The sequence below is a fragment of the Ruditapes philippinarum genome, unplaced genomic scaffold (genome assembly GCF_026571515.1).
Source record: "Ruditapes philippinarum isolate M1 unplaced genomic scaffold, ASM2657151v2 ctg2488_1_1_1_1, whole genome shotgun sequence".
NCBI lineage: Eukaryota > Metazoa > Mollusca > Bivalvia > Venerida > Veneridae > Ruditapes > Ruditapes philippinarum.
In genome coordinates this window covers 26434-53620 of record NW_026863672.1, presented here as the reverse complement: position 1 = coordinate 53620, position 27187 = coordinate 26434, and the positions used below count along the sequence as shown (strand labels likewise).

General features: G+C 33.2%; 2 protein-coding genes across 2 annotated transcripts; both read right to left on the bottom strand.

The window, feature by feature from the left end:
- Positions 1-6148: 6148 nt before the first annotated feature.
- Positions 6149-13650, bottom strand: LOC132722936 (uncharacterized). Its single transcript, XM_060707558.1, has 6 exons — positions 13528-13650; positions 12971-13187; positions 12470-12618; positions 8157-8313; positions 6651-6834; positions 6149-6253 (listed from the first exon to the last, which is right to left on the bottom strand). Exons 1-6 carry the CDS (start codon positions 13541-13543, stop codon positions 6233-6235), a joined length of 744 nt encoding a protein of 247 aa, XP_060563541.1. The 5' UTR covers positions 13544-13650; the 3' UTR covers positions 6149-6232.
- A 7199-nt stretch (positions 13651-20849) lies between these two features.
- On the bottom strand, positions 20850-26579 carry LOC132722934 (uncharacterized). The gene is made up of 6 exons (XM_060707557.1): positions 26496-26579; positions 25069-25252; positions 23470-23612; positions 22970-23108; positions 21299-21464; positions 20850-21006 (listed from the first exon to the last, which is right to left on the bottom strand). The coding sequence occupies exons 1-6, from the start codon at positions 26509-26511 to the stop codon at positions 20968-20970; spliced, it is 687 nt and encodes a 228-aa protein (XP_060563540.1). The 5' UTR covers positions 26512-26579; the 3' UTR covers positions 20850-20967.
- Positions 26580-27187: the final 608 nt, after the last annotated feature.

The following is a 27187-nucleotide window of genomic DNA, read 5'->3' as shown; positions in this document are numbered from 1 at the left end:
TATTTTTAGTAACAAATCGATATTGGAAAGGGCGGCCCTAGGTTGAGTAGGATTCGTTGCAGTGTGAAAGTTAATATCAATCTATTTTGATTCCATGGACATTTTAGTAGATTAGCTCACATATTTTTAATACATTTTGAACTTTGACGTTTTATTTGTTTTAAAATAGTAGTGAATCGCCGTAGTGAGGAAAACGTCAGAAGTGTTGCTCTGAGTGTGAGTAAGCCCATGTGAGATAAATTTTTAAAACCCCATTTTTAGTAACATTTTCGGATTTTTTCTATCCTGTTAGTGAGAATTATTAATTTTGTTCAAAATCTTTGTTATGTTATACTGTATAAAGTCAACCAAAGAACATTTACAAATTTTTAAACGTTGCATTTTAAATTTTAATTATTGAAAGATATTTTATTATAGGGGACTCGTAAAGACCCTCATATTACTACTGGCACAAGAACTCCCACCCTTAGAAAACAAGGGGAGTGTTAAAAGGATACAGACCAAATGCAGATTTCAGCCACAGTCTCACAAATCCAGTCACAGACTTATCTCAAGTGGCTCTAATGAGGAAAATTTTGGGGTAATGCATTCATAATAATATTAGAGATTTTGGCACATTGAAATCATTAAAAGGCACATTATGCCTCAGGAACGAATAAATGTTTCCTTCTGTAAAAAGGGAAAATATCAGTTTTATAATGTTAAGGTAATGGTTTAAGAGCATGTTAACCATGTTTAGACAGCCAAATGAAGTACTTGTAAAATATTGATATTATAAAATCTACAATAAAGTAATACATCACTTAATTTTAAAGGTCAGACCTTGAGGTAAGAATGCCTATTTAGAATGCTGATGTTGTAATAATAATGCAACACAGTGTGATTTCCATTATGCAAACATGCGTAAAACGGATTCAATTGTTAACGCAGGGTTTATATTTAAGGTGTGTCAATGAAAAATTGATTTTGTTTCACTGAATTTTGTTAGTGAATGTTCATGCCTTACTTTATTATTAAAACTAGTTGACTTTGATTTTACTAAGATAATACTCGTAATATCATTCGAGTCTAAAGTAATTTTATGCTTCCCACAAGCTCATATAATTATTTTATTCAACCTGTTCATTTGAAAGGAGTGGTGACCTAGTGGTTTCAATCCAGGATCAGTAGTTCTAGCCCTAATTGGGTCACAATATACCAGTACTGGTTGGTTCCAGGAAGCAGACTTTAAAGTGATTAATACAAGTTGCAAGTCTTGTTTCACAATCAAGCTTAAATAAATACAATTAAACAGCGTGTTAATTAAATTCAGGATTGAACCTATACTCATTCAGCATCTTCTATTTTATGACAGTGTAAATGTTGTGTTTTTTTTTCAGGAAGCAGTAAGAGAGAGACAAGAAGGTGATATTTGAGGAGAATTTATATATCAGGACGTTGTTAGTTGTGATACGTTTATTCACCTGCAGGGGCAGACAAACTATTGGTACAATAAGTGGTGAATGTTCAACCATCAAACATCTGACTGAAATATGAAAAAGTGATGTTTGTTGTGTTAACTTGTGATGAATATATGAGAAATGACTTTTGAAGTAATTGCATACTTAACAGAAAGTATTGGTATATTTTTAATAAAGTTATTTTTAAGAGCCTTGTTTGAACATAAACTCTGAACTAGAGTAAAATGATTGAGGACTTGAGTTAACAGCAGATTGCAATAACTTAAATGACAACAATTTAAAGTATGAAAGTGTGCTTGTTAAAGGATTCACATTTCTATTGCATTCTTTTTAAGTTTGTTCTGAAAATCAATGAAGAAATTCTGAAATAGTAATGATGCACAATTTATTGTGTAATAAATCACTCATACCATTGTGATTCTATAAAACTACTAAGTTTTGATATACATGTACAACCATGCATTTTACTGTAATAAGACAGAGAAGGGCTTTGCTCCTATCTATATCACTAGCTATTTAAGGGTGGCTTCCAGCCAGGACATTTCTTTGAAATTGTGCAGTTTACCCATAAGATTAAATTTACATTAGATATTTTCTTCCTCATTTGCAAAAATATTATGTTATTCTTCTTTAATTTTTTAAAAAAAAGACCCCTTCAGTTTTCTTTGAAATAATAGTTCTGCACTAACACATGATAAGTATCTCTAAGCATGTTGAATGTATAGGACAATATGCAGTTCAGAGTAATTTTTATTGAACAACTTCAAAGAAGGTAAAATATAAACCTGATGATAGGTGATTTTCTATAGAAATGTGGTAGGTGTACAGCAGGTAAGTGGTGTGTAATGCTACATTTGTAGCTTATAAACAGCTCATTTGTGCACTATACTACTTGTATTTAGAGAACTTTTTGAAATTACAAAAATGTACCTGGAGGTCAGCTGCTATTAGAGTTTATGTACCTGCAAGAATTTGTAACAATGCTGTACTTATGCTTGAAGTGTCAAATGCTGAAAAAAAAAATACCTTCAAAATAATTTTAAAGCTTAATTAGTAAGTTGGTTGGTAATTATAACTTTATTGCCATTTGTAAATATGTCATGTATCATTAATTCATAATTATATCTTTAATATTTTCACTTATCATAGGCATGAATGTGCTGTTCATGTATAAATATTGTAAATGTATGAAAACTGAATGTCTTCGATTTTATAATTTTTACAGATCATGTTAAACAATTTTGAATGATAAAACAATAAAAATTACACATGTTTCATTAGGTTTATTGAGATCAACTTTTGGGAGAATATTATCTCGGCTTTTGAGCTCACCTTTCACATATGGTGAGCTTTTGTGATCGCTTTTTGTCCGTCTGTCCGGCGTCTGTCTGGCGTCCGTCCACCGTCCATAAACTTTTACTTTAAATGACATATCCTCATAAATCACTCAGCCAATTTCATCCAAACTTCACAGGAATGTTTCTTTGGTGGTAACCTTTAAAAATTGTTCAAAGAATTTAATTTCATGCAGCACTCTGGTTGCCATGGCAACCAAAAGAAAAAAACTTTAAATATCTTCTTATAAAATACCCAAACAGCTAGAGCTTAGATATTTGGCATGAAAAATCTTCTAGTGAGTGTCTACCAAATTTGTTCAAATAAAAGCTCTGGGGTCAAAATTGGCCCGCCCCAGGGGATCATTGATTTTCCCTATGTGCATATATTAAAAACTTAAGAATCTTCTTTTAAAGAACCCAAAGAGCTAGAGCTAAGATATTTTGCATGAAACATGTTCAAATGCATATAGTAAAAACTTAAAAAATCTTCTAGTTCTTTTAAAGAACCCAAAAAGCTAGAGCTTACATATCTAGCATCAAACATCTTCTTATTAGTGTCTACAAAGTTTTTTTTTCAAATAAAAGCCCTGGGGTCAAAATTGGCCCCGCCCAAGGGGGTCATTGATTTTCCCTATGTGCATATATTAAAAACTTAAGAATCTGTTTTTAAAGAACCCAAAGAGCTAGAGCTAAGATATTTAGCATGAAACATGTTCTAATGGATGTCTAACAAGTTTGTTCAAATAAGAGCCCTGGGTTCAAAATTGACCCCGCCCCGGGGGGTCATTGATTTTCCTTATATGTGTATAGCAAAAACTTAAAAATTCTTCTTTGAAAAAAACCCGAATAGCTAGAGTTTATATAATTATTAAGCATGAAACATTTTCTAGTAAGTGTCTACAAAGATTGTTCAAATAAAAGCCCTGGGTTCAAAACTGGCCCTGCTCCAGGGGAGTCATTGTTTTTAACTATATGTGTAAAGAAAAAACTTAAAAAAATCTTCTTTTAAAAAACCCAACAAGCTAAACCTTGACCTTCTAGTGTGTTTACCAAGTTTGTTCAAATAAAAGCCCTGGGGTTAAACTGGCCCTGCTGGGGGGGGGGTATATACAGGTGAGCGACTTCAGGGCCATCATGGCCCTCTTGTTATTTTTTACTATCAAGCACAGAGAACATAATGTAGTCTAGGATGCTGTCCTATTGAAAGCTCTTGTTTTTCAGTCTCACCTTTCCCCTGTGTCTGTTGTGTACTGTATAATTCAACGTTTCTGACACCAAGAAAGTGTCTGTCATATAGCTCTTTGTAAAACATTTTTCCAAATTTATGTGCAATGGTAACCATTTGCAAAATCATTTACAATTTTTCAAGATTCCAAATTTCCCTATTTTAGGTTTAAATGTGAAATTTTGCTGAAGCTGGTGCTAGAAAGCGTGGATGGTAACTTGCACTTTCCAGACTCAATCAAACCGAGTCTACAACATTTTCAAATTGCCATTTTGTATGTTCTATTTTAATAAATTGTTGTCCAAGTAATGGCCCTACTCGGGGGATGACAAGGTATTATTTAGATTAGCCACACACAAAAAGCTCAATAGTGAGCTTTTATGATTTAATTTTCGTCATAATTCAGCCACTATTTTAATAAACATCTCCAAAATCACATGTAGCAATTTTGTTTTTAGTCCCCATTACTTTGTAAGCATTCGTAGATTGTTTTTAACAATGATGAGTACAGTAGTGATTATGCACAATGCGGATGATCACTTGACACATGTTTTTTTTTAAAAAAAAACATACAACTTCGTTATGCAACTTTACAAAGGATGGAAATTGTTCATGACAGGCAAACTTACAATTGTATACAAGATATCATTGCCTATTTTGCTCAAAATGCGTTTCTTTTTACTGAAAAACAACGCATTATAGTACGTGTTCCCCCATTGTTCTCATCAACCAAAGACAACTTATTCAACTTTCAGGCCTAAACAGAGAGAGCTACAAAGTAACCAATAACAGAACAGTACATGGGTTTTTACAGGGGTTCCGTGCGACCTAGTTTTACATTTCAATTTAACGTTAATTGTATCCTTAACTAAATTTTACTACGTTTACCGAGCGTCCAGGCCGCCATTTTATGAGCTCATTGTACGATTTTAGTCACGTGATCATCCAAATCGTACCACTGAAGTCTAGACGTGCAAGTAACTTCTTCAGGCATACGTTTACTAATTACAAACAAAAGATTTAACTCAATGGTTGTTCTTAGGGGTTTTCTAATACGATTAAAGTGTAATCTTTCAAAATCAACTCCGCTAAAACTATAAAGGCAAGAGTTTAGACAATTGGCACGAGATATTGTGTAGAAATCCTCTACATAATAGTCCATGAGTCAAAATTTGCCCACCCAAGGGGCTCGTGGGTTTTCCTGAGATCTATATAGTTAATTAAAAAAATCATATCTTAGGACATAAAGCCGACAGCTTAGATACATGTATTTGGCATGGAACATTGTTGGAAGAAATTTCAAATTATAGCCCGGCGGTGGGGGTCAAAATTATGCCAGCCCCGGCTATCTTGGGTTTACCTTATTAAAAATCATATAAATTATAAAGGTTAGAGCTAAGATTTTGGCACGAAACATAGGAATGTCAAGATAATTAAATATTACTGTCCATGTAAACCATATTCCCTGGAATGACAACAAGGCAGACTAGTAAAATATATATTGTTTGAGCCCACATATAAAATATTTAAAATTATAATGGAACAAAATAATTGGAACTAGATTGGCTCGAATAATATACAGTTTGCACTACTCAGACAATCTGCCTTTCTTAAAATCTGTAGTAAAAAACACTTATACATCCCATACAAGCCAATGAGCAACAAATTTCCTTCGTGTGGTGATGACGATGTTCATAGCTGATATCAAACTCCTCACACTGATTACTTCCCTTGGCAGAATTCTAATCACTGCCTTCACAGACGTCACATGATGATGAAAGTCACATGACGTAACGTCGAAATTCAAATGTAAATATCGACCGTTACATAGAAAATCAAACGTCATTTTTCTCTTTCTGTTCTTTTTTTTTTACTTTTTGTACCTACGTCTGTTATATTTTCTTAAAACATTAGCAAAACCGTGTTTACTTTTTTAAATAAATGTAAAAATTGAAAAAATTCATATCGTAAAAAATCTTGACGAAAATGTTGTGATGGCAGAGATCTAATCCTGCTGTAAGGGGAGATCACTGCGTAGGAGATTGAGCTGATATATCACGACCAACCCCAAATAATGTATGAACAAGTGGGCAGGTTTATAACTTTGTACAAAGAATTTTAACCATTAAATTTGTATTTAATTATTTTATGTACAATGTACAATATGAGCAGCATATCAAAATCTATTTGGTTGGCGTCGTTGTCTGTTTTCATGAACCATTTTTGATATCCTGAAACGATAAAGAGACAAATGCATTTACACAATAATGTTCTGAAATACATTTTTTATAAAGATAACAAACATGTATCATATTGTTTTAATACACTTCTCATTGAGTGAATTTGTGTGCAGCATAGTATTTTGTTTTCTATCTTTATTTATTTTAGTTTAAATATCTCATGTCAAAATATATCATGAAAATATCCACATAACTAAATGACAACACAAGATTCTTGATTAAATCGGATTCAAAGATTGAAATTCATCTATCGTCATTGTTTCAATATACATGTATATTTACATACATGTACAAAAGGTGTTCACATTCACTACAAGCCTACACCATATATATGGAGGATACAATACCTTTGAATTTAGTTTTTGAAATTGATCAAAAATAAATATACCTTCAGTTCGGCAATTATTTCTTGATTAATTGTCATCCCAAGTTGATTAAAGGCTGATATTCTGAGAGCCAGCATTACAACCACGTCTTGCCATGTTGAGCCACAATCTAAAATTCCGTCGCCATCATAGTCCGGAAATGACGGTGCATTATCTAGCATACATCTAAACCAGTTAGAAATATCGCTGTGAAAATAATAGTAATAATAATAAATAAAATAATAATAAAAAAAATGTGTAGTGAATAAAGACGATTTCTATTGTGTAAAATAGGTATTTACGAGGAGTATACAAATATGAATATTTCTACAACGGGTCAACATCACTTATTGCTCAATAAAATCACGATTGAAAATAAATATCTGAGTAGACATTTACATTGATAAAACACACATTAAAATACTGCAATACTGCAAATAATGCGTGGAAATGCTTTAACAGTGTCTTAAATACACTATAATGTTTTTCGCAAGTGTGCGTCATTGGTGAAGATACATTAGGTTAACTTTTTGATCTAATGAAAGATTAAGAACAAAATATAGGTAGCAAAGTTGGTAAAAGAACATGTTCGCAAAGCGGATCCTGAGTATTAAGAAGATAAAACAGTATATGATAAATAATTCTTCGTTGCTATGTGTGCCTTTCAGGTATCTGGAGGTCTTACAAAGTATTTCAAACACAATAGATTCATAGTTTAGCCATTTTTTGATTGCTTTCTTTAAAAAAAAATGCGTCTATTGTTAATGACTTTCAGGACACTGTTGTGCTCCTTCACACTCCTGTATTCACCTGACATTGCAGTGGTGAATGATTGTTTCGAAGGCTAAACAAAACCTTTCTGGTCGGAAATTAGTCTGGCATAAAATATCGGTTTAGCAATATTCCAGTGGATTCATGAAAAAAAAATCCTGTTCTTCATAAGAAACTGAAACTAAGTGACTTTATAATAAATAGGTCTAACAGTACTGTACTAAGATACGTTCTTGCGATCAAAAGTCAATAGAAAAACGAATACTAGTACTGAAAATGGCGTCAGTAATTGTATAAGACTAACTTATTAGGAATTGATGGTGGTTGATTTGGGACTTGTCGACAGCAACAACGAAACCTTTATCGTTATCGCCTTTTAGTCTTGTCGCTAGCAACAACACGACAAAGAGCCAAACGGCACGTTGTCGCGCTGTCGTCCTGTCTATACCGAAGCACGCCAAATGGCGCGTAATCGTGCGGCGCATTGTGGCGATATTGCCCTGTCGCTTGGCTTATTAGCCAATCCTTCGATTTGAACCGAGTGGCAATGTGACATCGCGACAACACGCCACACGACATGGCGCCGTTTGGCGTACATCGTTAGCGACAAGACGAACGTCCGAAAACGCGCCGTTTGGAGCTTTGTCCCGTTTTCGTTGGCGCCAAGACCAACGCACACAAGCGTTCCAAATCAGCCACCATAGGAATTGAATATCATAAATATGAATAAATGCTTCCAATAAATGAATATACAAAACCTTTGTAGTGTAGACACCGCATAGCTAACTATGAGATCCGAAAAATGGTTCAAAAAATCCGCCTCGTCTACACATTGTTGCACTATTTCTAGTACACGATTATCACCCGCCCCATAGTCAATACACTGCTTGTTGTAACGATATGTACTCTGTAACACTGATAATTGATTTATAATAAAATGTTAGAAATATTGTCCAGTAAATCGATTCATTGTTATCATTAAGACAATCTGACAATTTGTTCACCTTTATTACTAGTAACCTGCAAACATTCACAGACACTTGGGGTGTAAAGATCAAAACGCCTTTAAAATCCAAATAAAATGCATAAAATTATTATTATTATTATTATTATTATTATTTATATTATTATTATTATTATTATTATATATACTAAACTTCTTAAGCACTTTTTTCATGCACATTGACACGTTCAAAAGTACTGTACAATATAACCAAATAAATGATACAATATTTAAAGGAGAAAAAAAAACAACATCAATATCGCTGAAGTCACAAATTCAAATAAAATGTAGTTTAAAAAAAGTTAAAAAGACCCACATAAAAAATAATAATATTCAGGTAAGAACAGAAAAAATAATCAGTCCAAATAAAACATCTTAAATAAGTGAGTTTTAAGTGTTCTCTGGAACACTGTTAGAGTTTCACAGCTTTTAAGTGTTCTAGGTAGGGCATTCCAGAGTTTAAGGGCTGTCGTCATAAATGCACGATCACCATAAGTCACAGTCCTACTACGCAGTACAACAAGTGCTAAGCAATTATTCTGGGACCTAAGTTGTCTGGATGGGTTATAAATGTCTAGCATGTTTGTACGTAGGTGTCTGTTCATGAATCGCCTTAAACACATATGTAAGGAGTTTGTAGCACAGGAAGCCAGTGTAGTTCTTTTAAAACTGGGGTTATATGGCAGTTTCGCGGTGTCGAGCAGTCGTATTTTGAACATTTTGGCGCTGTTGAGAACGTACTTTGGAGATCCATAAAGCAACGAATTACAGTAATCCAATTTTTATGTCACTAACGAGTTTATCAAGGTTCTGATTGAATCAACAGTCAAGTATTTCCGAATTTGACCTATTTGTCGTATTTTCATGAAGCATGATCGCGAAACTGAGTTCACATGTTGTTCCATGTCTAAGTGAGAGTCCAATACGGCGCCAAGGTTTCTAACTGTTGTTGGTGGTTTTTATTACAGAATCACCGACTTTCTGTTTTGTCCGCATTGAGTTTCAGAATGTTATTATTCATCCATAGTATGATGTCATTCAGGCATGCTTAAATCTGTCGCAAGGTCTCATTGCGTGAAATGGATTCCTTTTGTTTAAATGCCATGTACAATTGCAAATCGTCAGCGTAGAAATGATGTTGGAGTTTATGCTTCCGACAGATCGCGCCCCGAGGTTTGGTGTACTTGATGTAATTCTTCGGACCAAAAACGGACGTACAGGTTTTGACAGTTCACCATTGACGCAGACAGTTTGATGACTCTCACACAGATATGACTTCTTCCATTGTAAAGGTTTGCCTACTTTTCCGAAGTGTTGTTCGAGCCGGCAAAAGAGTGTACTATGGTCGATCGTATCAAAAGCAGCAGATAAGTCCAATATTACTAGAACAGTAGCTTCATTCTGGACAAGAGAGCGGAGAATGTCATTTAGTACACATAATAGAGCAGATCCTGTTGAATGAAACTGCCTATAAGCAGACTGACGCTCTTCATGAAGTTTATGTGCAGATAGGTGTCTTTCATGTTGGGAATCGACAACTTTCTCGAGAACTTTGGAGACAAACGGTTAATTAAATACAGGCCGGTAGTTTTTCATAACCTCTTGATCCAACCCTGACTTTTTGATTAAAGGTCTGACTCTAGAACTTATAAAAGTGGGTGGTGCATAGGCCCTTTCAAGTGTAGTGTTCAAGATTTTTGTGATCAATGGTAGTAGTTCATTTAAACAATCTTTCATCAGCCATGTTGGAATGGGGTCAAGTTTACAGGATTTGTTTGGCGAATGGCGAATAATTTTTGAAATTACCATATCAGAGACTACTGAAAAGTTTGAAAATTGCTCCTCATTGAAAGGTGCTTCAGGGATAACATTGTCTGTTTGTTGGTGATACTTGGCCCTGGCTATACCGTTACGTATGCCTTTCACCTTATGCGCAATGAAGTCACTAAAGCCTTGTGCTAGAACGTTTGCAGGTTTTCCAGACGGCAGCACAACATCTGTGTGTGCACCCATTAAAAGCCGGTCTCTTTGGTAAGGTTTTTCATATCCCGACCACATGACTCTACTTTCTCAGTGTAGTATTTGACTTTTGACATATTAAGAAGCTTATTCGCAACAGCGCATTGGTTTCTATAAATTAAGTGCTCAATTTTCAGTCAAGCGCCACTTTCGCTCTAACTGACGCCTTAGATATTTAGCATCATGTAGTCCTTGGGAATACCACGGATTCATTGGTCTCAGAACAATGCTTTTGGACTTAAGGGGTGTGTGTTTGACAAGAATGAGAGAAAGTCCGTTGTTGTAAGCATCAACTAGTTCATCAACATTGGAGCTTTCTTTAACACTACTTAAAATATCTGATGTCAAAATATCTGTTTTAAACTCATTAACATCTATTGATTTCAATTTTCTGTAAGTCACAGTTTTTCGTACTGGTGGTGAACTAGTGATTTTGAATCAAATTTTTGATACACTAGCATAAAATACAACAGCAAAGTGATCACGAAAAACGTGTTTCCATTATTGACTGGGAGTCCAGGATCATTTCTACATTTGATACCGTTGAGTCTGTATCTCTGGTAATGAGCACATCTATTATGTGGCCTGCTACCAAGACACTTTTGAATTTTGTGGTGTAATGGTTTGAAAGATTGTCCAGGTGAAAATTAACATCACCCATCACAATGATATCGTTCTCAGCAGTTGTAAAGTTTGCAAGAAATGTCGTCCATTTATCACCAAGAAATGTACTAGTCTTAAAGCCGTTGTGTTTGTTTGGAGGCGGCCTATATACCACAGCTAGTCGTAGAAAAAAGCTTTTTACAGTGATGTTGCAGTCCATATATTCAAACGAGGTAACATTAGTATTGCGACTGGGTGCAAGCATAGCTAGTAAGTTTAAGGGGTGCCTTGTAGATAACCGCTACTTCACCGCCACGACCTATGCGAGGAACATGGGCAAATTTGTAGCCACTAGGTACTTATTCGGCAATACACGCTGTGTCACCAGGACCACCAAGCCACGTTTCTGGCACAGCGATGATGTCAAAATCATTGGATATGATGTAATCAGAAAAGGCCAAACTCTTATTTTTCACTGGTCTTGAATTGTTTGCCTTTTACAAACAGACAGTGGTTCAAATGTGATCTTTCTCAAATTCTCAGGATTAAAACTGTTTATATTGGAATTATGTCTATGTTCAAAATTTGTTATTCTTGTTGATACATTTTGAGGTAAAGTTCTAATATTATGAAGGTGAACTCCATCATTTGTGTCCCATATTCGTCTTTCAATGACACGACCCCCTCTAGTACCCCTATATTGCTTTAGTACGTCTAGCTGTTTCAATGTTTCTAGTACACAAGGATCAAGTTTGGATGGTGATAATTGCCTTATATTATGTAGGCTACTCCTATTATATTGGATAATCCCTGGTAAACACTGATTAGCTAAATCCGCCTTAGGCAAGATCTACATATCTGAATTTTAATTGAAATATCAGTAATTATGTTCATACATTCCAAATTTCCACAAAATTGCAAATTTATTCGTTACAAAAAGTATATGTATACAATCAATATACACATTCATTAACACGTATGACAAATTTCAGGGGAATCTTTTAAGCATTTCTTATTGAAAAAATTAAAAGTTCACAGAGCACATGTTTTGCAGCCTACACATGGCGCATACCGTATATACATGTGCTGTGATTGACAAATATACATTTTATTTGGATTAAAGGCATTTTGAGCTCCACACCCAAGTGTCTGTGCAAACATTAAGGAGTTTGTCAATATTTTGGAATTCTTTACGTTATATATAACAAATATCTTAATGTAACATTTCTATGATTGTTTTAAGAAGAAAACCGTTTAAGGATTCAATAAAGTTTAATGCTGCAGTCATCTTGTTCCAACGTGTGTTACCCATTCAACACACGTTTTTCGTTTGATTTAGACTTGATTTTAATAGAACCATTTTTTTTTTTGGTGGATGGGGTAGTGCACGTATGATGGAAGGGGGTCTTGATTTGCTGCAATAAATAAACCATCTTGAAATTTTACCTGTAGCAAGCCATTCTGATGGCTCTCCATTCTCACAGAACACCGCCACATCTTGTTTGATGTACTGTGTTACCACATACGTCAATTGTGGACAATTTTCTACACATCTTTGTGCACAAAATGAATACTTCTTCATGTAACTTTCATCACTAAAAATAGCAAAGTCTCAAAATAAACAAGTAAAAATTGTAATAAAACATATGTATGCAAACATCGTTATTTCAGAGACATAGATAACAAAGTTATTTATGTCTCTGGTTATTTAATCCAGGATGTTTCTCAAAACTAACTTCCTATATGCTATGCATAAAATTTTTCATAATTTATTACGTTATCCGGTAACTTATCGCACTCATACAAGTCATACATTCAAGCGCTTCACTTTGACATACATTTTTTTAATACTTTTAGTTATAAGCATTTTCTTAAACTACTCTAAACTGCAGTTTAATGTGTTATTTAAACATTTTTGAATTAAAAGTTAACAATTGAAGCTCTCACCCACATTTTGATGTTAATGTTGATAGCAAATCGTCCTCGGTCACCAGTGTGTCACTGTGAAAGAATCCTTCGATGGCCTCATTGAAACTGTTAAGAGCTGTTACATTCCATATACAGTCCGAAAATTTCGTGCTTATGTGCTCATAGGAACAACCGGCTGATATTGAGGTGCTAGCAATTGACTTTGTAAATATAATTACCAGAAAAGCAGTCTTCACTATAGAAAATAAAAAATGAACAAATTCGAATTTTATACATACGAATACATTACGTTCTTATTACAAGAGTAAACTTTCATTTTCAAGTTTTAAATATCTATTATTATCTACTTTAATTTCTAAATATCTTTTATTACTTTAATTCAAAATATAATCAGAGCGTTATAGAAATCATTTTGCTTTGTTTGAACGTATTGATTTTATTTTGCCATATAATTTGTGATTTTTGCATTATAACATTTTTATTAATTTTAAAATTTTTTGCATAGAATTTGAAGTTTCTGCAGTTCAACACTTTAAAACAAAATCATTAAAAAATAAAACATAATTATCTCTTACCGTAATAGTTTGCCATCTCTCATGGATATATACTGCTTACTATTACATGTATATCAAGCAATGTGCCGAGAGTGATTTTTTTTTCAACATAATTTCTGAGAAATAAAGGTTATGTCATTTAAAGTAATATCATAGTTTAAAGTTAACTACATAATGATTCTAATATATCAAGATTTTTTCTCTGCAATGTTAAAAAAATTACGTTCATTACGGGATGGGTAATAATAACACGACATTCAGGAACGGAAAAGGCAATTTCTATCATTATATATATATTTACATGCATACTATATATAATTTCCCGCGGAAAAGGCATTTTTCTATCATTATATACGTGTATGATATATATAATATAAGGGAAATGTTAATGTCAAATTTACTGAAATTTACTGGTATTAATTTTATTTTGATTGACGATGTTTCAAACGTTTAAGAGATTTATAAATCATGCTTGGGATAAACAGTGCATGATTAATGTTGGTGTATATGATGTAATAAACGTTAAGCAGTTGTTGTTTGTACAAAACAATTGAGTACAGAATTTTAATCATAAGCTTGTTGTTGGTTTAAACATATACATTTAATCTCGATTGGGAAACAAATTCTTGTAACCTATATTCATCATTTTCAAGTTTGAACATCTTTAATTACTCTGATTCTGAATCATCAGCTTGTGTCACTAGAAAAAACATGTTCGTGACCCGATTTTAGAGCTTGAACACATGATCCCGGGAATGAGACGCAGACACTTTAACCACTAGGCCACCAGTCCCCTTATAACTAGTTAGTATATAAAATGCAACACTTATAAAGTGTTATGTTGAGCTTATTGAGGTTTTTTGATACCACGAGAGTAATTATTTTTTTTTTGCAAGATTAATAATTAATAGTTGATGGAGGCCAAAACCAATAGCTTGTGTGTAACATTTCAGATCATTTGCTTCCTGCATTATTCTTACTGTGAAAAATGACCCAAAATTAAAAATTGGTGTTGTATTAATGTTCAAAATAGCAAAAGAAAAATACTTTCTAATGTATTAAAAGGTTTCATCTTAAAATTTCTAGTATCCAGATAAATCAAATTAATGAAGAAAAGCTAACTTAAGAAAAATGTAAATATTTAAAAAGGAAAAATATTACAAAATTCAAGTTATATGCTTTTTTATGACTGATTCTACAGTACTTATCACCATATTTTGTTTGTACCGACTTACTTACGAGGTAAGGGCTATTTTTTTCATATACCGTCCTATTTTTGGTAATTTTCGTAGATCGTGAGATGATGAGAGCGGTTTGCAACGTGTAAAACACTTTCTTTGTTTACTTGACAGTATTTGCTTTCAATCAATGATGATTTATGATTTTTGAATGATGATTTTTGAATGATGATTGATGATTTTTAATCAATGATGTTATATTTTCGATCCTTGAAGATCGTTCATCACGACATTATTGCTGTGCTTGTGGTATTTTTAGTTTCAACTCTTTGGCATTTTCTAGTTGGGTGGTTCCAATATTACTACTTGAATAATGTTGAATCACCCTTAGGATATGTTGCCTGCTTTTTAAATTTGTCTTTTGACGTCTTATCTGTGATAAGCAGGCTTCATAACCTCTGATCCCCTTTCAAAATTCTATTTTATTTAGTTCCGCCCATTGTTTTCTCGTTTAGGGCACACGCTTTTTATTACTTGGGGAACATACGCCCTTTTTCATGGAATGGCACGGAAGTGTCACATTGAAGGTTCTTTGATAACCGTCGTATGAACACATCTGCGGATGTTTCTAAATTCAAAATTTTACCATTTCATGTTTAAATGTTGAATTCTGCTTAAGCCGGTACTAGGGGGCGTGGACGGTAACTTGCACTTTCCAGTACCGTCCATGAACAGGCTCAATCAAACCGAGCCTGCAACATTTTCAATTTTGCCGTGTTGGGCATTCTTTAGGGATTCTTTATTTATCTATTCAAAAGATAATTTAAAAAACTTTCATAAAACAAATGTTTAAATGTTGAATTCTGCTTAAGCCAGTGCTAAGGGTGTTATCGGTAAGTTGCACTTTCCAATACCGTCCATAAACAGACGCAATCAAACCGAGCCTGCAACATTTTCTAATTTTCACGGTGCATATCCATATCGGTACCCTCTTTGAGAAATCTGCTGAAACGGTACCCTCTTTGTACATGCACAGGCCATTCTCTGCCCAAAACAAACCAGCAATGGATAACAAGCCAGTAAAAATTAATTGTAATAAGGAAATTGTGGACAAGATGTATACCACGGAACACTGGAAAGTTTTATCTATGTGCTGATTTGTCATGTGCCCGTTTTTCATGTACTGCAACTTCACAATAAGCTACAAAAAATCGACATGTCTTGCTTCGCCCATCACCTCGACATACTTTTCGGACTGAAATGAACCTGTGGCTTGATTATATATGCATCATACATAATTTATACGTTCATTTACATATCATCTTCGGACGAATGGCAGTACATTGTCAAATATAATGGTAAAATACATTAAAATACCCTACTTTCAGTTTTGCAGCGACACAGGCTACCTGTCTTCATTTGAATTTTTATATCACAGGTACCCTCTCATTTTTTAACGCATAGGTATACTCAATGCACGACAAATGCTTTTATTTGCGTTAATCGTTAAGTATGTCATATTTTCATTGAAACTTTACTGTATTGTTATCCATCGCTGGTTTGTTTTTAGCAGAGAGTGGCATGTGCATGTGCAAAGAGGGTACCGTTTCAGCAGATTTCGCAAAGAGGGTACCGATACGGATATGTACCGTGATTTTGTCATTTGCGTTCTTTTAAGGAATCCGTTTTTTATATATAATTTGTCTGCATACAATGATAAAACTCGTTAATACACCTTAAGTACTCGTATTGATATAAATACAATTCGATCGATTTTTTAAAAATATCAACAAAAGCTGTCACCCAAGTGATGAATGCCCCTGAAAAGGTTTCTTAAGCATGCAGGTATTATGAAAAGAAAAGAGAATGAACGTAACTAATTGCTTAATATTGTTCTTTGTATTATTGTTCCTGTAATCTCTAATTGTGATATCACGAACCTTCAAAATATAAGTGTGACCTTGACCTTTGAAGAAGGGAGTGGTTCCTGGACGCGACAAAATGTAGATGTGACATTTGTGTCAAATCATTTCAAAATCGCTCAATGCATGACAAAGTTACAGTATGGACATTATTGTTGTGTAAGTTGGTACAGACGGACATGAGCCTTAGCAGCGACACATTATCTTGATGTGGTAGACATTTGTGCCAAGATATTTTAAAATCCTTCCATGCATGACAGTTACAGTCCGGACATGGATGTGTATCTTCAAACTCTTCTAAAGAGAATGCGTACCTTCAAACTATAAGTGTGACCTTGACATTGATGGAAGGGACATGGGTCTTTGTCGCGACATGTCGTCTCGATGTGGTAGTAATTTATGCCTAGTTATTTTATAATCTTCCGATGCATGACAAAGTTACAGCCCGGACACGAATGTGTGTACATACAAACTCTAATTGTGATAAAGTTAAGTTAAAAATGGTAGTGTCACCTTGACCTTTGACGTAGGAACGTGATTATCAAATGCAACACATTGTTTTGATGTGGTTGACATTTATGCCTAGTTATTTTAAAATCATTCGATGCATGAAAAAGTAACAGACCGGACACGAATATGTGTACCTATTTACTCTAATTGCTATTATGTGAACATTCAAAATGATACTGTGACCTTGACATTTAAGGTAGGGGCATGGTTCTAGGACGCGACATATCGTCTTGATGTGGTAAACATTTGTGCCAACACATCGTCGTAAGCCCTTGTACTTGTCTGGCAAGAAATGCAGCAGGTGCAGATGAACTAGTAGATATATGATGACAAGATATTCTTATAAACTTTTAAATGGTTCATTGGTTTTTACATGAATTGTATATCACTTATGAATGAACGGACGAAAGACATTGTTCATTATTTATAACTTTGATTGGCATGCTAGAAATTAGAATATTACTTGTTATTTCTTTATAATCGTGGTAATTAATAGCAACGGATATACATGTATACAATCATTTATAATCCATATGTGTAACGCATGATCAACACCACACTTGTGTAATTGTCCATTATGTTATCACTATTAGCGATGACCCCCTCTTAAGGTATCTGTTTACACTTAGTAACAATATGACACTTGTTATATTACCATGTTGATCATGTTGAGCATAATTGTTTTATTATACAATAATTGTAATACCTATTTTAATAAAAAAATACAGATTTTATGAATAATGTTTTCTTTTCTTTTTTGTGTTTTATGCGCTATTTTAATACAGATTTTAATACTTTTTAAGAATTCAATTGTCATATTGACCGACGATTATAAGTCAAAACTTAACTGGAAAACGTCAGTAAATTATGGCTAATCTTTCAAAATATAGTATTGTTTATTCTTAAACCATATACATGTACATTTGTATTTTTCTTTATCATTTTTTATATTATCAATCAATTGAATAATTCATAAAATCTGATTTGTAACTTTGAATAATTCCTCGGCAGCTTTACTAAACACGAATAACAAATTAAAAAAAATGTTTCAAAGTTGATAGTGTCATATTAATGCCATAAAAATGTACATTTTTTCTCAATTATTGTACATATTTATTGTTTTTATCTCATATAGATAAAATAAAACATGCGATTTTTGTTGTTGGTTTTTTTTTCGAATTCTATGTTTATGTATAATAATAATCAATAAATTTGAGAGTTGATCTGTGTTTATTAATTATTGTAACCAAACTAAGTGACAAACATTCATTTTGAAAAAAGCTTATTTATCTGTAAAATATTAGTTCCGTTCTGTAACGATGACCGGACAATAAACGTGTGGTACTATTCGCCGGTCGCTAGTAAATCCCGGTCAAAATAGACCGGGAGAGACCGGGAATTACCGATCGGAGTACTTCCCTCTATAAATAGATTTTCGGAATATTTAGGTCACCAACTCATCATTCTATTTACAGCTTTCGGAATAACATACCATAACAACCCACTGTGTACTACAAAATAATAAATAAATATACCCGGAAGAGCGCGATTTATTTACGGAAAATGTTATTTCATTTGAAAATGTTTGCATTGCGAAATTCTCCAGTTCGCTATTCATTGTACATATCGCGACTAATTAATAATCAAGCACCCTCATACCGATCGGAATGATCGGCTTTTATTATGAACAACTATAAAAGGCTCAAGAAGTTCCTGTCGCCCTTTTACAAAATCTGATTTCATTCCATAAAAGGCGCCGCGCTTCGGCGCGGTCGCCAATAAGTCAAATCAGAATATGCTTCTGAGGTCCAAGAAGCGGAGGTACATTTAGAAAATATAGGTAATTATCCGATAAGTTTTAATATAGAGGATGAATTATTTTTTAAACACTTGGAAATAAGGGGAACAACTATTTGGTATTAAACGAGTCGGACTAATAATTTTATGGTCGCTAGCCGCACGTGTTTAAACTCCGTCATGGGCAAGTCGTTGTTTCCTTGAGCAAGAAACTTAACACTCATTACTCAGTTCTGGTTGGGTCCAGAAACGGATTCGAAAGGCTCTTTAAGCTTATAGCTTCCTACACTATCGAGCTAAATAAATTCTGTATAAACCATTCATTTGGTAATCATCTTACAAGAAAACAAGAAGACAAAACTCAGGAAAGTTTATCTTTTAGAAAAATAGACAAATACGTGTATAAAGTATCACATTTTAGAAAAAAAGCAATTACTTCAATTCAGAAATAAAAAAAAAATATGCAAGCTGTTTTCATATGAGCGATGCATAATTGTGAAAAGACGACTTTGTCTTATATATTATATTCGCATATACATATATTTTTTTCATATTCAATGTTTAATTCAACTAGTATAGATGAAGAGGTAATCATTTTGTTTATTTAAAACAATTTTATTCTGCGAGGATCTCCTACTTAAAACTAAATTGTTTAGTCCACAGTAATAACGCAACTTTACCATCACGTATCATTTCATACAGTCCGGTTTGTCTTCAGAATCAGTAAGGAAATCATAATCGAGATATAAATTCAAGTCGGAAATTCAGACAGATGTGTAATACATGGATTGCAACAGGCAGCAAAAACACCAAAAAACAAACTGCGTCTGCAATTGGAACAAATTGTTGGCTCCTTTAAGATCATCAAAGGAATGGACTATAAAGAGAACTTGTAAAATAAACACCGTTATAAAACAGTTTATTCCTCATGCAGAAATGTGAATCTACATCTAATCTGTGTTCCCATACTTTATTTTCAAATTAGGTAGGCATGAATTATTTTTAAGCCGTGGCTAGAGGGCATGGACAGTAACTTTCCAGTACAATCCATGAACAGGCTCAATGAAACCGAGCCTGCAATATTTTCAATTTTGTCTTTTTGGGCGTTCTTGATTGATTTCGTAATGTTACGGTTTATCTCATTTTATATGGTCCTCTGTTTGAATGATTGAATACCTCAAATTAAGATGATTAAGCAGTACTTATTGATTAAAGTCCAAACCAATTAAAAGGAGTTGGACTGACAACATCTTTCCCACTTTCAAAATTCACCTTTATTCAGTTCCGTCCGTTGTTTTCTCGTTTAGGGCATAAGCAAACGTTACATCATTTTTCATGGAACTGCACAGACATTTCATAATTGTTTAATTTTATTTGTTCTTTTGTATGTAGAACATTGTGGAAAGGAGAGGGAGAAATGAAAATAAAACAAACAGTTGTCACTTACAGACTCGGTTTTATAAGTGATATACCAGAAGTCTTCAACATCATGACACTTGTTCACTAGCATTAACAAAAGTTAAATCTAGGTCAAACCGAACTATTTTACAGACTAGTCTTACTCTTAGCTTTTCCCACCCGTTATTTTCATCGGTATTATAAAAATGTACAGTAATTTTAAAACAGTCAATTTAAAGTTACTTGAGAAATATTTATGAAATTTCGGAAACACTATCATGATTTGATGCATGTGTACGCGAAATGGCTTGAGTTATGATGAAATGTGTGGATCATTGCAAAGGCTACTTGTCTACTATTAATTCAACAAAACCCATGCTGTCCTTGTGTAACATCGCTAATAATATATTTGGATCACCATGTATAATAAACTGTAAAGTTTCTGGCATGACATGCAGTGATGAATCAGTTAAGATAAGAATGAATATAAAAAGGCTATCGTTTTATTATCATTAAGGTGCTGAATACATTTTAGAAAAAAACTAACTTTCTGTAAAAAAATTGGTTTATGATTTTTAATTTAATTGACAAAACTTTGGTTTCAACAAATACAATGTTTTCTATAAACCGTAGATTGTTTTATCATTCGTTGGATTTCACACATTGTTGTTTTGTCCGTTTGAGCATCTCATCATCTATGTAAAATAGTAAATGACAAATCAGATATTTAGTGGAAAATTAAGTTGTTTTTTTTTCATGCATTTTAAATAAGATTTTCATAGACTATAAAGTAACGTATTGGGATAATATTTTTGTGCAATATTGAAAGCTAATCTATGTCAATTAACAAGTTCATCGTATACATGGTATAAATAATCGTATGATTAAAATGATGTATGTCTATCAAAATACATTGTCCGTATATCTGTATGTTAAAAAAGATAATACCAAAGACGTATGAGCAATGGTTCTCAGTATTATAATTACCTGTAACTGTGTGATCTCCTCGGTACCAATATAAAACAGTTTGTAGAATTTGAGAGAGGTCATAAGCCAGTTTGTTAACAAGATATCCTGCCACGATGAGCCACAACCACCATTGCCGTTCTTGAGAATACCATTAAGGCTGCAGCTGAACATGTCTTGGCGGAGACTATAAAACAGTACGTTATTTCATATTATATTGTTCGATCTGTATTTCAAATAGACACAAATACTTGGAGGATCTAAACTTATAACTGTAACCAGATTTGATACGTTTTTTTTCTTGTTTTGTATTTGCTTTTTGTTTAGAAATTATATTTGATAATTTTCTCAATGAAATTATACTTAGGGATTTTCACTGAAGCCGTACTATATATAAATAGGATGAAAATAATATTCCATAGCTAAATGGAATTATTAACAGGGATAAATTCTGTGAAATGTATTTTTTTTTTAGGAAAAGCAAAAAGATTATATAGAAAATGTGTTTGTTTAGCATGTTAGTTTGAAATAAATTTCACTTGTGAACATCAGTTATAATATTTTTGTAAAATATTGCATCTGGTGTCCACTTAGTGAAATATATTTCGATCTTTGCAAAACAAACAAATATCCCATATTTAGTGTGAGTACTTGAGTATAAAGGTCATTTCTCCGCTGATTAATAAAAAATGTGGCATTGGTAGTTGACATTGGAGAGAAATTAGAATAGTAAGTTATCAAGGTAAGCCGGTTACGTGAATGGATCGCCAAGATATGAAACAAAAATAGCACGCTATAAAATCGGCGTTAAAACACACAATATTCTTGCATAAAACTGCGCAGAAATACATTTACCGAAGTAAAAAAACATGCATCGACGGATAGATAAACGTCACCACATATCGTACTTGTGAATTATTTTTAAATGCACGTCTCAGATTGCCATAGCTTACTGCAGTAACAGCCCCTGTTTCATTATCAAAACATAACTGTTATATGACAGTGCACTTGCACGTAGAAAACATGACATTTTTGTACACAAAAAACAGATAAATAAAAGAGGAATTCCCGAATCAGACGTATACTTTAATGCAAGAATAGCTTTAATTCACCTTTTTTTGTGCATTAATATGTGCAGGGGCTTATTAGTTACGTAGACACGAGGTTATTTAGTTCGTGGATACGAGTTTTAAAGCAATGTCATGCGTCAGTAGATATTAATTAATGCGTGAAAAGAGGTGCACGAACCCTTTAATTTAAACTGAGAAAATGAAATTAGTGTTCAATATATTTCTTTGTCATTGTTTACTCGACTTAAGTTTAAACATACAAAAGTCGACCGCCTCCGTGGTCGCAGGGTTAAAGTCGATGACTTATCATCCAGTTACCTCTATGGCGTGGGTTCGATCCCCGGGAGATGCTTTAGTAGTTTAGCGCGGAGGAAGGTAGTCTGGTAGTCTAGTACTGGTGTAACTCTCCAGAAACGATGGTTAGGAAACTACCCGCCTATATGACTGAAATACTGTTGAAAAAGGCGTAAAATAAAACAAACAAACAAACATATAAAAACTATTCGGTTTGGCATTGCTGTTTTGTGAGTATATATATACTTCTTTAATTTGTCTATAAACTTGTCTATATGATATAATTGAACACACCACGATGTAATTCAAATATGTATAAAACACATACTGCCTGTGCATATCAGCAACACCTGACAGAGATGTTTCATTGCTGCTTCTTTCAGGTGATTTTTGAGGCATGCAGGAGAAAAATCCCTCCAAAAATGTGTTAGAACACGTGACATTGTAGGAAAATCCATTCTGTAATACTAGAGATCACAAATTGTTAATAGTACAATACATTTACAACACATTGCAAACAGAACTACTCAATAAACTATGCAATACATTGTATAAACTGGAAAATGTAAATCATATTCAAATGATTTATTATAATTATAAACTTTCAAAATTTGCTCAATTTTAACTGAGAAAATATAACAAAATAAACATTTACGATTTAAAGATTTGAAAAAAAAATGTGAAAACACTTTTATCAGTGTATTCGAAAGATTACTTTTTATAGCTATTTATTGTTTGCAAATTTGATATCCGATTTATATAGTGATAAAAGTGAATAACACATAGTATGTTTCAAGTGTTTGCAATGTATATCAAGAATACACTCACTTGTTGCTAGCCAACTTGCAGGCTGGTCACCGTCACAGAATATTGACCATCGTTCAGCCAGGATTTCTCTTAATTTGTCTTGTTCCTCAGGACATATGTGTTTGGCTGTACAATTGGCACATTTGGAGTATTCAGCGTAATTGCTATAGAAGTAGAGAAAAATTATTCCATATATTATAACATCTTTATATTCATGCACATGTTTTATTATATTAAATTCGGTATAATGCAACATTAAATTATTAATCAGAACTTTATCTAGATTAAACTCGTGCATGGTATGATTAAAAGCATGCAAAGACTATGCAAATATACATATTTTGATGTTAAAAGTTTTACAATTATACAATTTGTGAAATAAAGATTCATGGCATTTCATAATCGGTAAAAAGTAATATAACATTGAATATATGTTACTGCCAGAATGACAAAGAGCAACGACAGAATAAAAGTTAAAAATTAGAGAGTCTGTTCTATACGGTGTTGTTTTGTTTTCATGAGCGATTATAGAATGTATAGCATACGCCCACTAGCACGGGCTTGATCAGTATTTAATCTACAAAATTAGTCTTCGAATCATTCATTGATCCCTGCAGCAAAACATAAACAACACCGAGATGTAGAACCGAGAAACTTTTTACAGCTTTCATACAGCATTTTACACGGAGATCTCTCAAGAGAAATAATAACATAGTAAATAGATAGATGAATAGATGGGGTTTAAATTATAAAGTTATAAAGTTATAAAATAAAAAACACTTTATAAACAAACCGAGTCTTACCGAATCTGAACCTTTACAATTTTGTCTTTTAGAGATTTAGTTTTGACTTTAACATGTTTAGTATTTTACACTTTGCTGAGAAAGGTGTTCAGTAATCGTTGACACTTTTGTATGTTATATGGTTTTTATAAGCTAGAAACCAATCAACACAGTTGAATATCTGATCTGGTTTAAGAGAAAGAAGTTTAATTAAGATGACACAAACTAGAGGGAAATAAATAATTTTTAAATGGAGCCCAAAACGACAAAATTGAAAATGCAGGTTTCAATTTATTTGTGCCTGTTTATGGACGGTCTAAGATTTTCACGTCATAAAATTTACGGCATTTTTATTCGTATAATGTATGTAGAGATCATTTTTACTATAACAGTTAAGATTACAACACAGTCAACAATGACATCAATCCTTAGAGGTCAACCAACAAAGCAAAACAGAAAATGATGCAGGTTCGATGTGATTGGTCCTTTTTATAAAAGGAAGTGATACATGTTCAAGCAACTGTCAGTGCCACCCTATCACCGTCTAAACTAACATTTATAATTTAAATATCAATTTTGTTTTCTATTTCAAATATAAAAGGTGCAAGTAAAGTAAAATAAATGCCCTTAACAACCTGTATATCACAGACGATTATGTTCTAATAGCGTATTGTGACGCTTGGTGTATTGTGTTGTTTTCAACATGTTTTACTTTAAAGACTACAATATCAAAAGAACAATTTTCCTTATAAGTTATATCTGAAATAAGCTTACATAATTCTCATGGCATTATCTAAATTTGAATTGCTGATATGATCAATTTTATGTGATTAATTACCTGCATGTTGATGTCAGCCTCTCCAGAAACACGCCCGACTTGATCTCACCACCAGTTTCTAGATCAGTAAATATATCACCCAGATACTGTTTTCTCTTACATGACTCCTCATATCTTTTAAGAATCTTTTTATAATGGCAACTGCTTCCAGTTACAGTGAATTGTCCGAGTAGACTCGCAAACACTGTAGAAATAAAAAACGAATCATGTGATAGCACATATTAACCGTGTCATTACAAAACCAACTTAGTGCGTTTGCGACCATTATGGATCCAGACCAGCCGGAACATAATGTTCGCTATCAGTTTCTCCTCTTATAATAGAGTTTGTAAGCGAACAGCATGGATGCTGATCAGACTTTGCGAATACGCAGGTTGGTCTGGATTCATGCTGGTCGCAAACGCAATGTTGGTTTTGTCATGGCACGGCACATATGGTCTTATTCGAGGCAGTATTTATGTATGAAAGATTGTTAAATATAAGTTTAATTCTCTAAGGCGAAAATGTGAGTTTTGTTAAAACACAAACCTTTATTTGACAATCTTACATATATTGTTTTTTGCCTTAAAACAATTAAATTCTAACACAGATAATCAAAATGTCTTATTTTATGGGTGTTTTTATGATGCGTTCGACTGTAACTATACATTTGACAACCTAATTACATACTTCGCCCTTTCTTCGACGTGGGTAGTTATAACTTTTAAACTGTTTATCGGGTGTAATGTGTACAAATTAACATAATACAATGACGATAAGACTAATAATCTAGATTAGCATTCATTCTATTCAAATATAATATACCCCATCAACTAGCCTGGGATTCAGGCGTTGATATGTTTTGCTTATTCATAACTTATGCACTATTTCATATTCGATCGTGTTTTGAAAATTGCCTAACATAAGCACATAAAAATCAACAGACTGGAACCCAGACTACCACCAACCTAAACGCATGACATAAAACTTAAATGTTTAATGACTTTCTTAGGGACCATACGCCGCTTTTCATGGAATGGCACGGAAGTGTCACATTGAAATTTCCATGATAACCGCCGTATGAACACATCTGCGGACGTTTCTAAATTCAAAATTTTACCATTTCATGTTTAAATGTTGAATTCTGCTTAAGCCGGTGCTAGGGTCTTTGACGGTAACTTTCCCTTTCCGATACCGTCCATGAACAGGCTCAATCAAACCGAGCCTGCAACATTTTCAATTTTGCCGTGTTAGGCTTTCTTTAGGGATTCTATTTTTATATATTTAATAACGAATTTTCTGTTTAAAAATATCACAAAAACAAAATTCTGATTCTCATTTAACTTATTTATTTATTTATTTATTTATTTATTCCCATTAATATTATTTTAGATATCATTATTATAATCATATTTCAAAAATGTTATGTTTGTGTAAAAGCAACTCACCTAAAAATCTAAGCATGGTTATAATATTTCTCTATAATATAAACAAGCATTCACAAAAGTTACATAATATCATTGCAAAACAAGAATGCAGGGATATATTTATATATGTTTTCTAAATTACTTAAATGGAGAATTTGTCATAAATAGTGACATTTCTACATAAACGGTAACGGTAATTACTGTTAATCGCCTCAGCTAACTGTCAGCAAGTTTTAAAATGTCATGTTTCAAGAGCAGATTTACAGGATAAAGATATATGTTAGTAGAAAAATGTGAAAATAATAACAAAATAGAGCAAATAAGAATCCTTAAAGAAAGCCCAACAAGGCTTAATTGATATTGTTGCAGGCCTTGTTTGATTGAGACTGTTCATGGACGGTACTGTCAAGTGCAATCTATCGTTCACGCCCCCTAGCACCGGCTTAAAAGCAGAATCCAACATTTTATCATGAACTGGTACATTTTTAATTTTGAAATATCCGCAGATGTGTTCATATGACTGTTATCATGGAACCTTCAATGTGACACGCAAGTAACGAGTGTAGATGTTTGGGCATTTAAAGTACGCATTTTTGTCTTGAATAACTCTTGAACCTTTTTATTTGGTCACATAGTCCAAGGTTATAAAATAAAATACACATTCTTTCTACCATGTTACCAAGTCAATATTTTTACATCAAATGTCAAACTAT

Excerpts from the sequence above, each read along its gene's own strand:
- LOC132722934 (XM_060707557.1), bottom strand. Across the intron at positions 23,613-25,068 it reads AGGCTGACATCAACATGCAG|CAATTACGCTGAATACTCCA; the intron begins GTAATTAATCAC and ends CTACTTCTATAG. Across the intron at positions 21,465-22,969 it reads GTTGCTGATATGCACAGGCA|TCTCCGCCAAGACATGTTCA; the intron begins GTATGTGTTTTA and ends ACTGTTTTATAG.
- LOC132722936 (XM_060707558.1), bottom strand. Across the intron at positions 8,314-12,469 it reads ATCAGAATGGCTTGCTACAG|TGTTACAGAGTACATATCGT; the intron begins GTAAAATTTCAA and ends ATCAATTATCAG. Across the intron at positions 6,835-8,156 it reads GCGGTGTCTACACTACAAAG|CGATATTTCTAACTGGTTTA; the intron begins GTTTTGTATATT and ends TTATTTTCACAG.